At 37.8% G+C, this 19681-nt stretch overlaps 3 protein-coding genes across 3 annotated transcripts; 2 read left to right on the forward strand and 1 right to left on the reverse strand.

Annotated features, from left to right (window-relative positions):
• Nucleotides 1-7247: 7247 nt before the first annotated feature.
• LOC117566707 (pickpocket protein 28-like) lies at nucleotides 7248-9447 on the forward strand. Its single transcript, XM_034246252.2, has 7 exons — nucleotides 7248-7522; nucleotides 7580-7843; nucleotides 7911-8427; nucleotides 8478-8617; nucleotides 8678-8808; nucleotides 8861-9101; nucleotides 9169-9447. Exons 1-7 carry the CDS (start codon nucleotides 7248-7250, stop codon nucleotides 9443-9445), a joined length of 1845 nt encoding a protein of 614 aa, XP_034102143.1. The 3' UTR covers nucleotides 9446-9447.
• Nucleotides 9448-11419: 1972 nt separating this feature from the next.
• Nucleotides 11420-14517, forward strand: LOC117569267 (pickpocket protein 28-like). The gene is made up of 6 exons (XM_052005689.1): nucleotides 11420-11697; nucleotides 11755-12018; nucleotides 12081-12597; nucleotides 12648-12787; nucleotides 12848-12978; nucleotides 13031-14517. The coding sequence occupies exons 1-6, from the start codon at nucleotides 11420-11422 to the stop codon at nucleotides 13273-13275; spliced, it is 1575 nt and encodes a 524-aa protein (XP_051861649.1). The 3' UTR covers nucleotides 13276-14517.
• Nucleotides 14518-15242: 725 nt separating this feature from the next.
• Nucleotides 15243-16225, reverse strand: LOC117568655 (serine/threonine-protein phosphatase Pgam5, mitochondrial). Its single transcript, XM_034249452.2, has one exon. The coding sequence runs from the start codon at nucleotides 16219-16221 to the stop codon at nucleotides 15334-15336; it is 888 nt and encodes a 295-aa protein (XP_034105343.1). The 5' UTR covers nucleotides 16222-16225; the 3' UTR covers nucleotides 15243-15333.
• Nucleotides 16226-19681: the final 3456 nt, after the last annotated feature.

Here is a 19681-nt window from a genome sequence, read left to right on the forward strand (position 1 = left end):
GCACAATGTGCCAGATTGTCGGCCAAAGCAACTCAGACCCCTAGTAAGTAGGCGTTTTTGCCAATACAAAAGTATTTCTTTAATAACTTCCACAATTTTTATTTGATCGCAACCAAATTTTCAGGAATCATAACTACTATAGTAATTATTGTATATACCAAAATTCGCACTTTAGCTTTAAAATTACGCTTGTAATTCGATTTTTTTGATTTGAGGGGGCGGAAGTGGGCGTGACAAAAATTTGAAACAAACTTGATCTGCGTGCAAACATAACAAATGCTGTCGAAAAAAAATTATAGCTCTATCTCTTATAGTCTTTGAGATCTAGGTGTTCATACGGACAGACGGACGGACACACAGACACACAGACGGACAGACGGACATGGCTAGATCGTCTCGGCTGTTGACGCTGATCAATAATATATATATATAGTAATATATCCACCACCAGAATAATTTCCCGTACATGACAAACACTCACAATTATTCCCCTTCCAAATTCTTTCCCACAAATCATATCATAAACATAAACATTTGTCGCGACGGCACCAACTGTCACAAACAAAAAGATCCTATTACATTGGCGATCGTGCCACTTCCAAAAAATCCAAAGTCCATTAAAATTTTCCATTTGCAACTTGAGGACTCAGCATTACTGCACTAACACAAACACAAAACATCACACGTATGTTAGCCCTAAGTCGTAATAAGAACTTTCATGTTAGAGCTCAGCATATTGTGAGTTCAGTTTTTAAAGACACTTTCCTCGCTTAAGACGAGTAGCCCGCGAACTTATAAATAAAAATAAAGTAGTCTATTAAGTAAACAAAAATAAATCCTTGTGTTTTATTTTTTTTTTACTGTTCGTGCACCGCGAACATCTAATTGGCGCAGCCGGTAGGATACGTCGTACTAGTTACTGAATCAACGAAGCAGTCGTGAACCGCTAGAAGGACTCTAACATTGTCCTGGGTAAACGCGTCCTAGTTGTGAACTATACAAAACGTATCCGCAAAAAGAACATCTACGTGTGTGAGTGAATTATCAAAACGGCAATACAAAAAACATTGTAAAAACCCGTCATAATAAAAAACTCAAAAACCCGAACCACGTGTGTAAATCAATAACAAATCAAAAATGGCAACCGAACTAACAGAAGCACACTTAAACCAGTGTATAAATCAAATCAAACACGTGCCAGCGTTTGATAACGGAGCAGAAAATTTGTCAGCATTTATAAAGAGACTAGATTTTATTCTGTCTCTATACCCAACAACTGATGTACGCCAAAGCAGCGTAATCTTCGGTGCTATTGAACGACAACTGGATGGAGAAGCCTTGCGTACATCCCAGATTACGCAATCCAACAATTGGATGTCGCTGAGATCGTCCCTAATCGAGGAATTCAGGACACAGACACCTTATGAAGAGTTACTAAGAAGACTATACAACACCAACTGGAATGGAAGTCTACGTAAGTTCGTCGAAGAGCTCGAGAGAAAATCCTATATTGTTAGCAATAAGTTAGCACTAGACACTGACAGTAGCACAGCAATAATATACAGAAATGCATTAAAAATTACTACAAAAAATGTAATAACCAGAAAATTACCAGACAGGATATACATGACCTTAGCAAGGCATGATATAACTTCAATAAGCAAGCTAAAAGCAGTTGCTCAAACAGAAGGCATTTATGAGTCTTATGAGACTCAGAATAACCATAAAAGCGAAAACAACAGTCGCAGAAATCAAAATAAATCTTACACAAACTATTCAAACAATTATCATTCAGATGATTTGTCCAATTCGAAACCACAAAACAATTACTCGAATTCAAATCAGAATAATCAAAACCTTCACCAAGAATTCAATAAAAAACTTAATGAAGCTCAAACCCAAAACCCTTATAACTATTCGAGGGATACCTCAACAAGCCGTGGGCCTAACCCACGGATGAAAAGACAAAGGGAAAGCCAAAGTGGCCAGTTCAAAATGGAGCAAGGTGAAAATTTTCATCAAAGTGCCTCGGAACAAAATGCAGAACAAACACACCATACATAAAAATCAAAATGAATGAAGTAAACCTAAAATGTATCATTGATACAGGTTCTTCAATAAACCTTTTAAAACAAAATAATTTCAGTTTTCCGACTTATAAAAATCCAATCAATGTCCAAACAATTAATGGCACTACTGAATTATCAGAAAGTATACTTTTTGGTCCCAGTAGACTTTGCCCAATAAAACAAAAATTTTACATTCATAATTTTTCTGAAAATTATGACATGCTATTAGGAAGAGAATACTTAAAAGCCAGTAAATCCCAAATTGATTATGAAGATGGCACAGTTACATTAGGAGAATATAAATTTTAAATTTCAAAATGAAGAAGAAAATTCTGAAGAAACTAACACAGAAAACTACGCAAACCCACCTTTGACCGAAGATAGGCCCTTCAATTTCGCAATTGAAGATGAATTAAAGGAGTGTAATGAGTTCAGATTAGAACATCTTAACACTGAAGAGGTAGAAGAATTAAAAAAGATTTTATATGAATTTCGCGATATTCAGTACCGGGAAGGTGAAAATTTGACTTTCACCAGTACGATTAAGCACTTAATTCAAACGAAACACGAAGACCCAATATATAAAAGACCCTACAAGTATCCACAGGCTTACGATCAAGAGGTCAATAAACAAATTAACGAAATGATAGAGCAGGGCATAATTAAAAAATCAAAATCCCCTTATTGTTCGCCCATCTGGATTGTTCCAAAGAAAATGGACGCTTCAGGAAAGCAAAAATTCCGGTTAGTCATTGACTACCGAAACCTCAATGAAATAACCATTGACGACAAATTCCCCATAACAAATATGGATGAGATCCTAGATAAGTTAGGCAAATGCCAATACTTCACTACGATCGATCTTGCAAAGGGTTTCCGTCAAATCCAAATGGATCCCGATTCAATTGCAAAAACTGCCTTTTCAACCAAGCATGGTCACTACGAATTTACTCGTATGCCCTTTGGGCTTAAAAATGCTCCAGCGACTTTCCAGCGCTGTATGAATAACCTACTTGAAGATCTGATTTTCAAGGATTGTCTAGTTTACTTAGATGATATTATTATCTACTCCACTTCATTGGAAGAGCATATATCATCCATTTCGAAAGTCTTCTCAAAACTTCGGGAAGCAAATTTGAAATTACAATTAGACAAATGCGAATTCATGAAAAAGGAAACTGATTTCCTCGGGCATGTAATCACCACGCAAGGTATAAAACCAAATCCAAACAAAATTAAGGCAATTGTTGAATTCCCAATACCAAAGACACCAAAAGAAATCAAATCATTCCTAGGTTTATGCGGATTTTATCGCAAATTTATACCCAATTTCGCAAATATTGCAAAACCCATGACAACAAAGTTGAAGAAAAAACGCCACCATAAACATAAAAGATCCCACTTATGTGTCAGCATTTGAAAAATTCAAAGTTTTAATAACGTCCGATCCGATACTAGTTTATCCAAATTTCGAGAAACCATTCTCATTGACTACAGATGCTAGCAACTTCGCTATAGGCGCCGTTCTATCACAGGAACACAAACCCATTTGCTATGCAAGTCGAACTTTAAACGAACACGAATCAAACTATTCAGCTATAGAGAAAGAACTATTAGCTATCGTGTGGGCAACCAAATATTTCCGTTCTTACCTATTCGGTAGAAAATTCCAGATCTTAAGCGATCACAAACCACTAGTTTGGCTCAGTAACATTAAAGAACCAAACATGAAATTACAAAGATGGAAAATCCGATTAAACGAATACGATTATCAAATCAAGTATTTACCAGGAAAAGAAAATAACGTAGCAGACGCACTTTCACGTATAAAAATAGAAGAGAATTTCTTAGGAGAAGATGCAATTAGCACAGGAGCAACTATACATAGTGCTCAAGAGGACAGTCAATATCACATACCAATAACTGAAAGACCTTTAAACTACTTCAATTCAGGCAAATAATCTTAATGATTTTATAAATACATTTAATCAAGGTATTAATATTATAAATAATCAAAGCAAAATTTTGGAAGAAGAAAAACAATTAAATTCATTAATTTTTAACATTGAACATTTTACCGAATATATAGAAGACATCGAACTAAGCCTACAATTAACTCGCTTAGGAATATTTAATCCAAAATTACTTAAACACGATCAAATAGATCACATTAATCACGAAAAGTTGATGAATATTAAAACTTCTGCTTGGTTCAGTACACTTACAAATGAAATTTTCATCATGTCCCATATTCCATTGAGTAATCTTGAAACCAAAACTTTCCAAGTAATCCCTTACCCAGATAAGAATGGACAAATCATCAATGAAAGTGTTGAAGGAAAAATTTTATTTACACAATAACTTTGTTTCGAATTCAATCTCTAAAAAGATCATAAATGACCAATGCATAACTAATATAATAAAACATGAAACTCCAGTTTGCACCTTTAATAAATATCGTAAACAAGAATTTATACAAATAGTAGAACCAAACATCATAATAACCTGGAACTTAACCAGAACCAAACTAAATCAAAATTGTAATGATTTAGAAATATACATCGAAAAAGATAAAATAATAAAAATATTTAATTGTACCATTGAATTAAAAAATGTTAAAATTTCAAATAGAGCGCAACAATTTACAACTATTATGTTTACAGAATACAATGTAACTAAAATAGAACCACTATCACACATTGAAATAAAAGAAATGATTATGTATAACAATAGAGAAAACAATAATTATAAATATCCAATAATTATGATTGTATTAATTTTAATCCTCATTGTTATATACAACTTAGTGAATAAGAAAATTAAAACACTATTCAACATAATAACACAAAAATTTGTAAGAACACATGACACAGACATAAGTGCTAATGCTGAAACCGATAATATTGAAATTCCAGTCCCACTTATGTACCCCGAACTAAACGCTTGAGGACAAGCTAACCTCTATAGGTTGGGGGAGTAATATATCCACCACCAGAATAATTTCCCGTACATGACAAACACTCACAATTATTCCCCTTCCAAATTCTTTCCCACAAATCATATCATAAACATAAACATTTGTCGCGACGGCACCAACTGTCACAAACAAAAAGATCCTATTACATTGGCGATCGTGCCACTTCCAAAAAATCCAAAGTCCATTAAAATTTTCCATTTGCAACTTGAGGACTCAGCATTACTGCACTAACACAAACACAAAACATCACACGTATGTTAGCCCTAAGTCGTAATAAGAACTTTCATGTTAGAGCTCAGCATATTGTGAGTTCAGTTTTTAAAGACACTTTCCTCGCTTAAGACGAGTAGCCCGCGAACTTATAAATAAAAATAAAGTAGTCTATTAAGTAAACAAAAATAAATCCTTGTGTTTTATTTTTTTTTTACTGTTCGTGCACCGCGAACATCTAATTATATATATTATATATATTTTTGGAAGATCTTCAGAGTTTTTTAGTAGCCATAAAAAGGTTGTATATCTCCAGCTGTACTTGTTATACCTGCTACCCATAGGGTAGAAGGGTAATATAACTTTGTGCCGGCAGGAAATGTATGTAACATGTAGAAGGAGGCATCTCCGACCCTAAAAAGTATATATATTCTTGATGAGCATCAACAGCCGAGACGATCTAGCCAAGTCCGTCTGTGTGTCTGTCCGTCTGTCCGTATGAAACACTGTATCTCAGAGACTATAAGAAATAGAGCTATAATTTTTTTTCGAAAGCATTTGTTGTGTTTGCACGCAGATCAAGTTTGCTTCAAATTTTTGCCACGCCCACTTCCGCCCCCGCAAAACAATAAAATCGAATAACAATAGTATTTATGATTCCTGAAAATTTGGCTGCGATCAGATATACCATTTGGTATATTTGTAGTATTTTTTTTTTTTTTTAAATAATACCGCAATATTTTGCTTTTATTCAAAATGGTTAGAGGGTATCTCACAGTCGAGCAGCTTTCTTACTTGTTTATATATTTGGAGTTAAATTTATATAAAAAGTGAAACAATATAAAAATTTGTTATTTGAAGCTAGTTGAAGTAATCTGTGATGTACTATAAGTGAGAACAAGTGAGTAGATACTGAACCATTGTGTTTTTATCTGCAATAGCAAAAGATATTCGATTATAATAATTACTATATAAAAGGATCTAAGCCTCGTTAATTTAAAACTCTTTATTATACCAAGATTTATTTTAAGTTTTATTCTATATTTACAGTTTGTCTGCGTCTTTTGCATAAAGTTAATTTTATTTTTAAAGTGGCATCAACGCCGAGCCAGACAAAGTTTTTGCAGTGCGTTTGCGTCCGCCTGCAGGGGGTCCAACTATTTCGACGGCTACATATGCAGATGGGAAAGGGGTTGGGTGGGTTGATGATGGCAGGAAGGATTCTTTCGATATGCCATCTCTTGCATATTGTCAGAAGCTCACAGCGTGTCGTCAAGGACAACGATGAAGGCAACGACAACGACAACGATGACAACGTTGCGCTTCAGCGTGTGCAATGCATTTCATAGCTAAAATTCAATTTTCCTTTGATTTATGCATTTTGTAGTCTCGGATTTGCACGGTAGCAGCCTCAAGCAGCCTCTTTCAACAACTTTGCTGGTAAATTTAAAACTTTAATTCTGAAATTGTATCAAACAAAATTGGCAACATCTGTTGTAGTTTCCAGCTAAAAGTTGCAACTCCAGCGTAGAACTCCGCCAGTTTCAGAGAATTTTCTGAATTGACATAGGCACTTTGCACTTCAGAAAGAACGCTTAATGCTTTCGAGTGCATGTAATCCCTTGTTGTGCAATGCAAATGTACCTTACATGCTTTGGGTTTTCCGATGCGATTGCTTCATATCTTAAAGCAGCTTATAGCCCTCAACACTCATTCTTATTATATAAATAAGATACATTTTAAAACTTAAGAATAAAAGAATTTTAACTTGTTTTTTGGGAACAAGTATATCTTATCCAAACAAGCAATTAGCTCAGTATAAGGAACAACCTAGAGGAATGACCGACCGTCCCCTATCTAGCAGTCGCGCCATTTAAATACATCCCAGAGGAGCGTGCTCTGTCACACCCAGTAACCATAGCTATAAAGTCGCTGGTCGCAATGCAGGCCAGTTTAGTTGAATCAGCGACGTTTGCGGCGTTACACGGAATATGACTGCAACTGAGGAACAAGGGAAAGAGCAAGGGGAGAAACTAAGCAGTATCTTGCCAGGGTCAGACCTTGCCCTACCCGGATTTGACCTTCAGCGCGCGAGCATCACTTCAGCGGCTTTGAGCGATGTACCGAGTGATGTGATTATTAAATCTCGGATTAGATATGGCAGTCGTCTGTCCGCTTGCAAGGGTCTCCTGCTGGAGTACTCGAAGAGCACGACTATTCACGGCATACGCTATATATTCGAGGTGCATCGCCCCATTTACGAGAAGTATGCTTACACTGCAAATAAAAGTTGTACATTTATCTATATTTAATCGATGCACAGATTATACTGGCTAGTGTTAACGTGCACTTCCGTCTACTTTGCGGTCTCACTTATTTGGGCAACATACCTTAAGTGGCAGGATTCTCCAGTGATTTTGGGTTTTGATGAGACACTCGTTCCTGTGTACAAGATTCCCTTTCCCACCATTACAATATGTCCTGAAATCAAAATGGAACGCAACGTTTTTGACTATGCTAATATATCGCGACTGATTTGGGATAAATACCAGCAGAACGAGGACTTCTCCGACATTAACGAAGAAGAGTTGAGTATAGATTGGGAGACATAGTTCTATCGCAAATATCATATTTTATAATCTAACGTTTTGCAGCTTGCAACGCATGGCTGCCACAATGCACATTTGTGACTCGGATGTGGCAACCAGATTTGCCCCTTTTCTGTCGAATCTACGCTCTGGCTTACCGCCACTGGATGTGTCAGAAACTCTTGTGGATTTAACCATTTCGAAGAATGTGACGGGTCCATTTTGCAGATGGAATGGACGTTTCTATTTCTGCAATAAAATATTCGACTTTGTGGCCACCGATGAGGGTATTTGCTATCAGTTTAATGGACTTCGACCCAAGGATATATATCGAGATGAACGTTTTGTCAGCTACATTGATCCGGATGTGGTTAGCTTTGACGATTACTTCGATGTCGATTTACCTCCTCTCAATAAGATTACCGGAAATTGGTCCTTGGATACGGGCTATGTCGATCAGGGACAAAATTCGTATCCTCAGCGAACAATTGCGTCATCAGTGCGGAATGGATTCTTTGCATTTTTGCAGGGCCTCGAGCATAACTATGACTACGACTGTCGCAGTTTTAAGCAGGGTTACAAGGTGGGTCATTCTTGACTCTCCATACTGTGCACTAACGGTGAAAATTTCAGGTATTCCTCAACTCACCAGAGAGTGTGCCGCTTACCTCAAATAATTACATACTTGTTCCTCATGGTAGTGAAGTTATGGTTGGTGTGCTGCCCAATTATGTCGTGTCCACAAGTAATTTACACGAAATTAGCGCCGAAAAGTGAGAACATTTAAAGGGGTATTTCATTTGAAGTAATTATAATATACATTTATTTTGTAGGCGCCAGTGTTACTTCGATGATGAGCGCGCTCTTCGCTACTTTAAAGCTTACTCGCAGAGCAATTGCCAGACCGAATGCCTGGCCAACTATACCATGGCCAAGTGTGGTTGCGTCAAGTTCTGGATGCCCAGTAAGTGATATGATTAGCTGGTAATTGCCTTATCTCAATCCGTTACTTGCAGAGCCCTTGGATGTTCCAGTTTGTGGTGTAGCTGGAATAGCCTGTTATAATGCCGCACAGGATGAACTTAATGCCTTGCTACAAAATCAGACCATGCAGAAGACTGTAAATCCCAATGTCAAGGTTATGTGCGATTGTATGCCAGCCTGCACATCGCTTGAATACAACTTTGAAATCTCTCGAGCCGAATATAATTCTACAAAAACTATTATAGCCTTTCGTGGTTCGTACGAACTCACCGAGTGAGTATATAATAGTATAATATTAAATAAAATAAATTGAAGACCTTTACGAACCTAAATTTTGCAGTTCTATCGGCTCTCGTCTGACCGTCTTCTTCAAGGAGCAACAGTTCACAGCCATTAAGAGAACAATTCTCTTTGGTGTATCAACGTTGATATCCAATTTCGGAGGCATATTAGGGTTGTTTATGGGCATCTCCAGCTTGAGCTTCATCGAACTGGTTTATTTCTTCTCGATGCGCATTTGTGGAAGCTGCAGAGATCGTCGAAAGCATCAGGCCACTCGTCGGATATTCCCTGAGAACAAACAAGAAAAGGATCAATCGATCGGTGTTTCTAACTGACTAACCCATTTAAATTTAAACTATAAAATTATACATTTTCAATAAGTTTTTTAAAATTTCTAACAATGGAGCATGCACATACAAACAACAAAACATTGATTCCCATTTTCAAGAAAACCATATTCTACAAATATACCAAAAATATATCGCAAAAATACTAAAATATACCGAAATTCTATATTTAAAATATAACATAGAGTACAAAATATACTAGATTGTCAGACAAAGCTACGTAGACCCAAACAAATGTATTTCTGAAATAACTCCGACAATTTCCATCCGATCGCAAAATAATTCCCTGGAATTAGGAATACTGTTATTTTTATAGTCTATACCAATTTTAAAACTTGATCTGCGTGCAAACATAACAAATGCTGTCGAAAAAAAATTATAGCTCTATCTCTTATAGTCTCTGAGATCTAGGTGTTCATACGGACAGACGAACAGACGGACAGACACACAGACGGACTCGTCTCGGCTGTTGACGCTGATCAAGAATATATATACTTTATAGGGTCGGAGATGCCTCGTTCTACCTGTTACATACATTTCCTGCCGGCACAAAGTTATATGTAATACCCTTCTACCCTATGGGTAGCGGGTATTATAATAATAATAATAACTATAGTAATTGTGATTCCTGAAAATTTGATTGCGATCAGATAAGAATTGTCGCAGTTATTACAGAAATACTTTTGTATGAGCAAAGACGCCTACTTACAAGGGGTCATGGGGAATGTTTGTACTTTAAATATAATGTATAAATTATTATATCAAATTTTGTTTTCTATGTAAATGTAACTCAAAATAAAATAAAATTAATAACGGGTCAGAAAGTTGAAAACAACTGTGAGATGTCCAATAAAATAATAAAATAACCCAATCATAACATATACCGAAAATTGCGTTCTAAAATAGCATACGTAATATTTTTATCAACCCAAGAAAGTTTCAGTCGCTTTAAGTCATATGAAATTATTTCTTGAAGATATTCAGAATTTTTTACTAACCATTAAAAGATTGTATAGCTCCAGCTGCAATTGGTTATATATTTATACCCGCTACCCATAGGGTAGAAGGGTATTATAACTTTGTGCCGGCAGGAAATGTATGTAACAATGCTAGAGTTACGAATTTTGGTATATACAGTAATAACTATAGTAGTTATAATCCCTGAAAATTTGGTTGCGATCAGAGAAAAATTGTGGAAGCTATTAAAGAAATACTTTTGTATGGGCAAAAACGCCTACTTACTAGGGGTCTTAGTTGCTTTGGCTGACAATTTGGTATATTGTGCCATCTATGGTATATTTTGAATGCGGTACTATATCGATATACCACATATACCATTTGGTATATTTTTAGTATTTTTGCAGTATATTTGGTATATTTTGAGAATAATACCGCAAAATATATTGCTTTTATTCAAAATGGGTAGCGGGTATCTCACAGTCGAGTACACTCGACTGTAGCTTTCTTACTTGTTTGAGTTAATTTATATAAAAATTTAAACAAAATAAAAATTGTTATTTGAAGCTAGTCAAAGTAATCTGTGATGCACTTTGCAATTCAGAAAGGACGCTTAATGCTTTCGAGTGCATGTAATCCCTTGTTGTGCAATGCAAATGTACCTTACATGCTTTGGGTTTTCCGATGCGATTGCTTCATATCTTAAAGCAGCTTATAGCCCTCAACACTCATTCTTATTATATAAATAAGATACATTTTAAAACTTAAGAATAAAAGAATTTTAACTTGTTTTTTGGGAACAAGTATATCTTATCCAAGCATTTAGCTCAGTACAAGGAACAACCTGGAGGAATGACCGACCGTCCCCTATCTAGCAGTCGCGCCATTTAAATTCATCCCAGAGGAGCGTGCTCTGTCACACCCAGTAACCATAGCTATAAAGCCGCTGGTCGCTATGCAGAACTGTTTAGTTGGGTCAGCGACGTTTGCGGCGTTACATGGAATATGACTGCAACTGAGGAACAAGGGAAACAAGAAGGGGAGAAGCTCAGCAGCGTCTTGCCAGGGTCAGAGCTGTTGGCCATACCCGGATTTGACTTTCAGCGCGCGAGCATCACTTCAGCGGCTTTGAGCGATGTGCCGAGTGATGTGATTATTAAATCTCGGATTAGATATGGCAGTCGTCTGTCCGCTTGCAAGGGTCTCCTGCTGGAGTACTCGAAGAGCACGACTATTCACGGCATACGCTATATATTCGAGGTGCATCGACCCATTTACGAGAAGTATGTTATCACTGCAAATAAAAGTTGTACCTTTATCTACTTTTAATCGAAGCACAGATTATACTGGCTAGTGTTGACGTGCACTTCCGTCTACTTTGCGGTCTCACTTATTTGGGCAACATACCTTAAGTGGCAGGATTCTCCAGTGATTTTGGGTTTTGATGAGACACTCGTTCCTGTGTACAAGATTCCCTTTCCCACCATTACAATATGTCCTGAAATCAAAATGGAACGCAACGTTTTTGACTATGCTAATATATCGCGACTGATTTGGGATAAATACCAGCAGAACGAGGACTTCTCCGACATTAACGAAGAAGAGTTGAGTACAGATTGGGAGACATAGTTCTATCGCAAATATTTTATAAACTATCGTTTTGCAGCTTGCAACGCATGGCTGCCACAATGCACATTTGTGACTCGGATGTGGCAACCAGATTTGCCCCTTTCCTGTCGAATCTACGCTCTGGCTTACCGCCACTGGATGTGTCAGAAACTCTTGTGGATTTAACCATTTCGAAGAATGTGACGGGTCCATTTTGCAGATGGAATGGACGTTTCTATTTCTGCAATAAAATATTCGACTTTGTGGCCACCGATGAGGGTATTTGCTATCAGTTTAATGGACTTCGACCCAAGGATATATATCGAGATGAACGTTTTGTCAGCTACATTGATCCGGATGTGGTTAGCTTTGACGATTACTTCGATGTCGATTTATCTCCTCTCAATAATATTACCGGAAATTGGTCCTTGGATACGGGCTATGTCGATCAGGGACAAAATTCGTATCCTCAGCGAACAATTGCGTCGTCAGTGCGGAATGGATTCTTTGCATTTTTGCAGGGCCTCGAGCATAACTATGACTACGACTGTCGCAGTTTTAAGCAGGGTTACAAGGTGGGTCATTCTTGACTCTCCATACTGTGCACTAACGGTGAAAATTTCAGGTATTCCTCAACTCACCAGAGAGTGTGCCGCTTACCTCAAATAATTACATACTTGTTCCTCATGGTCATGAAGTTATGGTTGGTGTGCTGCCCAATTATGTCGTGTCCACAAGTAATTTACACGAAATTAGCGCCGAAAAGTGAGAACATTCAAAGGGGTATTTCATTTGAAGTAATTATAATATACATTTATTTTGTAGGCGCCAGTGTTACTTCGATGATGAGCGCGCTCTTCGCTACTTTAAAGCTTACTCGCAGAGCAATTGCCAGACCGAATGCTTGGCCAACTATACCATGGCCAAGTGTGGTTGCGTCAAGTTCTGGATGCCCAGTAAGTGATATGATTAGCTGGTAATTGCCTTATCTCAATCCGTTACTTGCAGAGCCCTTGGATGTTCCAGTTTGTGGTGTAGCTGGAATAGCCTGTTATAATGCCGCACAGGATGAACTTAATGCCTTGCTACAAAATCAGACCATGCAGAAGACTATAAATCCTAATGTCAAGGTTATGTGCGATTGTATGCCAGCCTGCACATCGCTTGAATACAACTTTGAAATCTCCCGAGCTGAATTAAATTTTAAAAAATCTCTTATAGCGTTTCGGAATACGTACAAACGCACTGAGTGAGTATATAACAGTATTAAATAAAATAAATTAAAGACTTTTACAATACACGTTGTTTGCAGTGCTGTCGCCTCTCGTCTGACTGTCTACTTCAAGGAACAACAGTTCACTGCCATTAAGAGAACAATCCTCTTGGGTGTATCAACGTTGTTATCCAATTTCGGAGGCATATTAGGAGTGTTTATGGGCATCTCCGGCTTGAGCTTCATAGAACTGGTTTATTTTTTCTCGATGCGCATTTGTGGAAGCTGCAGAGATCGTCGAAAGCGTCAGGCCATTCGTCCGAAATTCCCAGAGGACAAACAAGAAAAGGAAAAATTTTGAGCTGCAATGAAAATCAAAAAATATTCCGATATATATGTTAACATAGAATTATAATTCTTTTGTTTTGAGGTGTGACTTTATTTCATATTCGAACGGTCTGGTCAGCAGAATTTTTCCTTATTATATTTGATATTTAAATTTCTCTTATATTGTCCAAATATTTAATAGTTTACTAGCGTGCTGTGACGTTGAAATCACCCCATGGGTTGAAATAATGCAATTTTGTGGCGACCCGGAATTACATTTATATGGTAAGGATGCAAATTTCATAGAACGCTGACAGGGGTAATGAAAGCAGCTGCAGCAACACAACCAGAAGCGTTGTCGCGACTGACCCCAAAACCAACACCAACATCAACAGCAACACCAACAACTCAAACTGTGGAGCATAACGAGAGAATAACCAATACGAAAACCAGAACAAAAACCAAAACCGAACATCAGGGAAGAGCACAATAACCGAAATTATAGCCGCTCTAATGAGCAGTGACAAAACCGAAAGAGTGCACAAATGTGGTGGCGGAGGGCGAGGCGGGGTGACCTGACAGCATTTAGTAGGCGTGGCAACCGCAGGCAGCGCCACTCGCCAAAATCGTGCAAAGTGATTTTGGCCAAAGTTAAAGAGCTTTTTACCGTTGCCTGCAGCTTCAGCTGCAATGCCAATGGCCATGGCAAAAAGCCATTCCCATGACAAAATGGGCATAAAAGTCACGTTTCGTTTGGGAAAGCTTTACAAATTATAATGCCAGTAAGACTGGCTGTAAATGATGTCAACTCGCAACGACAACGTCACACTCACACACACAAGCCTTTGTACATACATCCCAGAATGTGTCCCGTTAATTGTGTGTAAATTAAGTACTCAAGTATTTGATGCAGTCCGAGAATAAATTTATGCTAGCTTATTATTTGGGTTGAGTTGTTTTTAATACATATTGATGCATGGATTTGACGTCAAGTAATTATCATCTAATTTGGGTTTTTATTTTATTTTATACAGAAGGCATAAGTTATAAGAATATTGAAATATTTCATAAATTGTATGTCGTTTTTATATATGACAACAAAATGAACTTTTTGAGTTAAAACCAGCTCACACTATTCCATAGCTTAATAGATGAGTCGTACTCGTATGTTATATGTAATATTCACAACGATCAGGTTTCTGTGCGGAAAGAATTATTCCCTTTCCGTATAATCGAAAATTTGTACTAGTATAACGTAATATTATTATTATTATTCATTATTATTCATATGAGAACGGAAACTAAAGAGTTACATAAATTATAGTAACCTAGTGAGTAAGAATGCTACATTCGAAAGTCCTCGACTAACAGATACCCGATCTTTATTTTGAATCAAGGCAAAACAGTGCAGTATTATTCCTAAAACTTACCAAATTAATCTATCTTTGGTATATGAGAGTACAAAATATACCAGATAGTCAACCAAAGGAATTAAGAACAGACAGTAGCTTTCACATTGTTAAATTTGCACCAGGTTCCATAATTGGTTTACATATTTAAGTTACTCATTTCAAAATATATGCACAAGTTGGCAAGCTGTTGGTCCACTCTTGTTATCACGTGATAAACTGTGACTATAAATCGTGGCTTAAAATGAAAAAAATGATTGCTAAATTAACTCGTTTACAATTTATTTGTACATCGACTCTGTGATAAATCTGAGCTAACTGTGAATATAAATACATAGTTTGGCTGAATTGAGAATTTACAATTAATTGTTGTCTACAGATTTTCGTGGTCGTCGGTGGGTTAACTCATTCACAGGCATATAGCCTGCATCACCCAAACACCGAACCGTGACATAGCCAGTTGGCCAGATTGTCAACCAAGTGATGGAACCATGGTTAAGGCTAAATCGGGTCCAGGCATCGGGTGGGAATTGCAGGGCACGACAAACTAAATAGCGGATGACATTGGCATGCCCAATAATCAGTAAATACGAATCTTCCTTCTGCTCAGGGGACGCGCGAAAGAAATAGCGCCGAAAGGCAGCCTCAATGCGTGGTCCGTCTCGTCGAGTCGCCTTTTCCACTTGGGATGAAGTGCGATTCTGGGGTGGATCAGCTGCACATGGCGTGCCCTCTGGCAACAGTTCGCAGCGCTTCAACTTGAGTGGGTCAAAGTTGATTTGCTTCAGAATGATCATTGCCGTCTCCTGAGCTCTCGTCATCGTCGAGGCCACCACATGATCCCACGCGATTCCCATTTCCAGCAGCCGCTGTCCGGCTCGATGTGCCTGAAGGCGCCCCAAATCCGTCAGATGATTGCCATCGGTTGTCGATGTATATTCCCCATGCCGCACTAGAACAATGTGACGCAGCGCAACTGGTTCCGGATTCTTGGCACCCACATTGGAGGCCTGATGTTCGCGACTGTCCCAATTGTGGCACCATTGTCCCTTGGACACCAGCTCCTGCGGCTCGTGGTCTTCGTTGCGTGCCTGTGGCTGATCGAGCAGCTTGAGACTCACATACGTGGCAAGCGAACCGCAGCCAATAGCGCCCAGTGAATGCCAAATGCCATGAAGCTTCATTAACGGGATTGACGAATTTTTCCTCTCAAAACAAATGATTTGACGTGTAAAACTTAAGGAAAGCATTTGATGAGTGAAAAGTGCTCGGATTAAACGTGATGACATTTTGATGATTCTATAAATAGTTTGGCAATCGATTGTACAATGCACTCCAAAAGCATTTACACATTTGCATTCCAACTAATGCAGATTTGTCTGCAGCTGTCGTCGTTCTCTCCAGCCCACAGTTGATTAGCATGGAAAACTGTGCCTTGAGATACTTGGGAGACTTTGCTTGCCAACTGATGTCAAAGTTATTTTACCCTTGGCAAAATACTTATGAACAACTTTCGAGTGGTAAACTTTGCGCCTGACGCAATCAGCAATGTGAAGCCGAACAAGTTAGAAAGGTAGCGATAGAAGTTAGGAAGTGGACGGGGAGTTGCAGAGAAAAGTCCAAAACAACTGAAGCGTCGAGTTGATTATGGTATGCTCTACTGTTTCGAGAGACCAAGCAAAGCTCGCAGTTGTACGTAAATTGACTGTGAGAAAGTATTTGCAAAGATTTTGGTCTGTCGCAAACTTAAGCACATAGCAAATGCGCATTTTATTGGTTACTGACAATTACAACAAGTTTTTAGTTAATTTCCCAGTCCCCAACCAGAATCAAAATTGCCTAATAAGTTGAACTTTGACTTTGCTAACGTCAAGGCATTAAAACAGTGGATAGGGTCAGCAAAAATATAAAATACATCCACAAGTGGTTGGTCACGAAGGGTTGCTGCTTCTCAACTTCTGTTTGGGCCACGTCGCCGTCATATAAGGCTTTATGAAGTTACTGAAACTTTGACGTGTTGCCCAGGTTTCAAGCTTATGAAAATTGAAAAGAAAAGAAGAATAAAATATGACTTTATAGCCTACTGACAGGCAACACGAGTAAAATGCATTGCAGAATAATAGGCAAGCAAATACTCAAAAGTTGGGCTTGTGGATGTGCATTAAACTCGCATCAATGATAAGGTGTGCAGCAAGTTTCTGACAGTCCTTGGTTGGTGTGCAATAGTGAGTGCTTTTATATGCATTTTTGTGACTCATTCTCATTCACTTACTCTCGCACTTGCCTCTTACAAGATCCCTTCACATACTGTGGCATATATACAACCATATATTCAGGCAATTTTTTATCAGGTGGTTAAAGCAAAGTCTCCAACTGAGCCCAAGTTGTTCGTCCTTTGTATGACCCAGAAAAGTAAATCTTATAAAATCCAAAAGCCACTGTGAATGCCTGAGTGAAACTGTGAGTGTGTGAACTTGTGAGTTTGAATACCAGGCAAGTCAATTTAATGTTGTAATTCGACCTGAGAACTCGTTGAGCTGCGGTCTTGGCTCTAGTAAAAGCATCTGAGATACGCATTAATTTAATTACCTTTGTTTCAACCCATTCTGAAGCTAATTGTTGTTTGCAGTTGAAACTACATTTCCAACTCTTGTAGATTACCTTTCACCAAGAATTAATTGCTTAAATTGTTTAAAAATAATTTATAGTTAATTGTAGAGGAAATAATAGGAATTGTATGATTTACACTGACGAGCAAAACTGTAACACGAGTTCGTTGTTGCAACTTCAAAGGTCTGTAACTTTTTTTCTAATGGACGGATTTTAAAAATCTTAGTCTTGTTTTATTGGTTATATCATTTACTATTATTAAGCAAAATTTAAAGCCATTTGTTATCAGTTAAAGAAAATGACACGCCCAAACTGTAAAAAAAGTCAAATGTTACAGTTTTGCACTCACAATGGCAAAACTTTGGTTTTTAACTCTAAAGCTAAGTTAACCGTTAATGTTTATTTGTTTACATTTTACTCGCTGAGTTTTGATATTTTAAAGCCTAATGGTAATTGAATTTGTAATGGCTAGTGAAAAAAATAAGATCATTCTTGATTTACTAGAAGCTGGTGAATCTGTTCGAAAAGTGGCTAAAAAATTCGGTGTTAGCCATATGACTGTGCAGCGACTAAAAAAATACGGTCTAGGAAACTTTCCAATAAATCCAGGAGGCCGACCCAGAGTTTTGAGTGAACGTGACACACGCCACGTCGCTAACTTGCTAACAGGCAATCCTGATCTCACACCAATAAAAGCGGCGTCAATGCTTAATTTGAGTGCCAGTGCTTGGACAGTTAGCCCGTAGCCTCAACAAATTGGGTCTAAAAGCTAAAGAAATGAAAAAAAAATCAATTCTTACAAAAAGACACATAATGCTGCGTCAGAACTTTGCCGCACATACACAAATTGGACATTAGCGGATTGGGATACTGTAAGTCATTGCTACCAGTGTCTAAAAAAGCAAAAAATTCCAAAATATTTTTGTTTCCAATGTTATATGGTCGGATGAAACCAAAATTAATCGGTTCGAGTCAGATGGACGCTCCTGGTATTGGACTAGAGATCCTACGATCCAGTCACCAAGGAATGTGCGACAAACCGGCAAGTACGGTGGCGGTTCCATCATGGTTTGGGGGTGCATTCACTCAAATGGAGTTGGTCTCTTGGTGCTAATCGATGGAATTATGCGAAAGGAGCAATATCTAGCAATATTGCAAGAAAATCTTCCGAAAGTTATTGGGAATATGGGTCTTTCTGTCGAAAAATGCGTCTTTCACCAAGACAACGATCCGAAGCACACGTCCATATTAGTTAAAAATTGGATTTCAAAACAGAAATTTCAATTTATGAAGTGGCCACCACAATCTCCCGATATGAATCCGATTGAAAACTTGTGGAGTCACGTAAAATCGCAGCTGGCGAAATATGCAGTTCCTCCAAGTGGAATGAAGGAGTTGTGGGAACGGACACAGGATGTATGGTATGCTATTCCCCCGGAAATGGTACAACGGTATACCCAAAGTATGTCCGATCGCATAGAAGAGTTGGAAAAGTCCAAGGGGATGTGGACTCATTATTAAAAAATCATTAATAAAAATATTTGTTAAAAAAAATAACCAGAGTGCAAAACTGTAACATTTGACTTTTTTACAGTTTGGCGTGTCATTTTCTTTAACTGATAACAAATGGCTTTAAATTTTGCTTAATAATAGTAAATGATATAACCAATAAAACAAGACTAAGATTTTTAAAATCCGTCCATTAGAAAAAAAGTTACAGACCTTTGAAGTTGCAACAACGAACTCGTGTTACAGTTTTGCTCGTCAGTGTATATCCACACCAAATTACAGTTGATTGAATTAAGCAAATTTGCACAATTTATTGAAATCAACTGTGAAATCAGACGTCTCTCTTATCAGATTTATTGGCAAATAATAAAACCACATTTGGGTGTACGTTATGGTCGATAAGTTTGTCAGCCTATCCTGAAGAGGGCAAATTGTTAAAAGCATCTTTTCATTAGCAATTGCGAGTGTTTTTGTGCTGGGCTCTTGTTTCTGTAAATAAATCAAAAAGTCGGCAATGAAAGTTAAGCAATGTTTGCTGTGCTGTTTTCCTTTTCCGCAATAATTTCTCGAATTTGCCGCCAAAGGACAGCC

Source organism: Drosophila albomicans, chromosome 3 (assembly GCF_009650485.2).
Source record: "Drosophila albomicans strain 15112-1751.03 chromosome 3, ASM965048v2, whole genome shotgun sequence".
In the NCBI taxonomy this organism is placed as follows: Eukaryota; Metazoa; Arthropoda; class Insecta; order Diptera; family Drosophilidae; genus Drosophila; species Drosophila albomicans.

Excerpts from the sequence above, each read along its gene's own strand:
- LOC117569267 (XM_052005689.1), top strand. The coding sequence starts at position 11,420 with ATGACTGCAACTGAGGAACAAGGGAAACAAGAAGGGGAGAAGCTCAGC. Across the intron at positions 12,019-12,080 it reads TCCGACATTAACGAAGAAGA|CTTGCAACGCATGGCTGCCA; the intron begins GTTGAGTACAGA and ends ATCGTTTTGCAG. Across the intron at positions 12,788-12,847 it reads CACGAAATTAGCGCCGAAAA|GCGCCAGTGTTACTTCGATG; the intron begins GTGAGAACATTC and ends TTTATTTTGTAG.
- LOC117568655 (XM_034249452.2), bottom strand. The coding sequence starts at position 16,221 with ATGCTTTCCTTAAGTTTTACACGTCAAATCATTTGTTTTGAGAGGAAA.
- LOC117566707 (XM_034246252.2), top strand. The coding sequence starts at position 7,248 with ATGACTGCAACTGAGGAACAAGGGAAAGAGCAAGGGGAGAAACTAAGC. Across the intron at positions 7,523-7,579 it reads CATCGCCCCATTTACGAGAA|ATTATACTGGCTAGTGTTAA; the intron begins GTATGCTTACAC and ends ATCGATGCACAG. Across the intron at positions 8,428-8,477 it reads GTTTTAAGCAGGGTTACAAG|GTATTCCTCAACTCACCAGA; the intron begins GTGGGTCATTCT and ends TGAAAATTTCAG.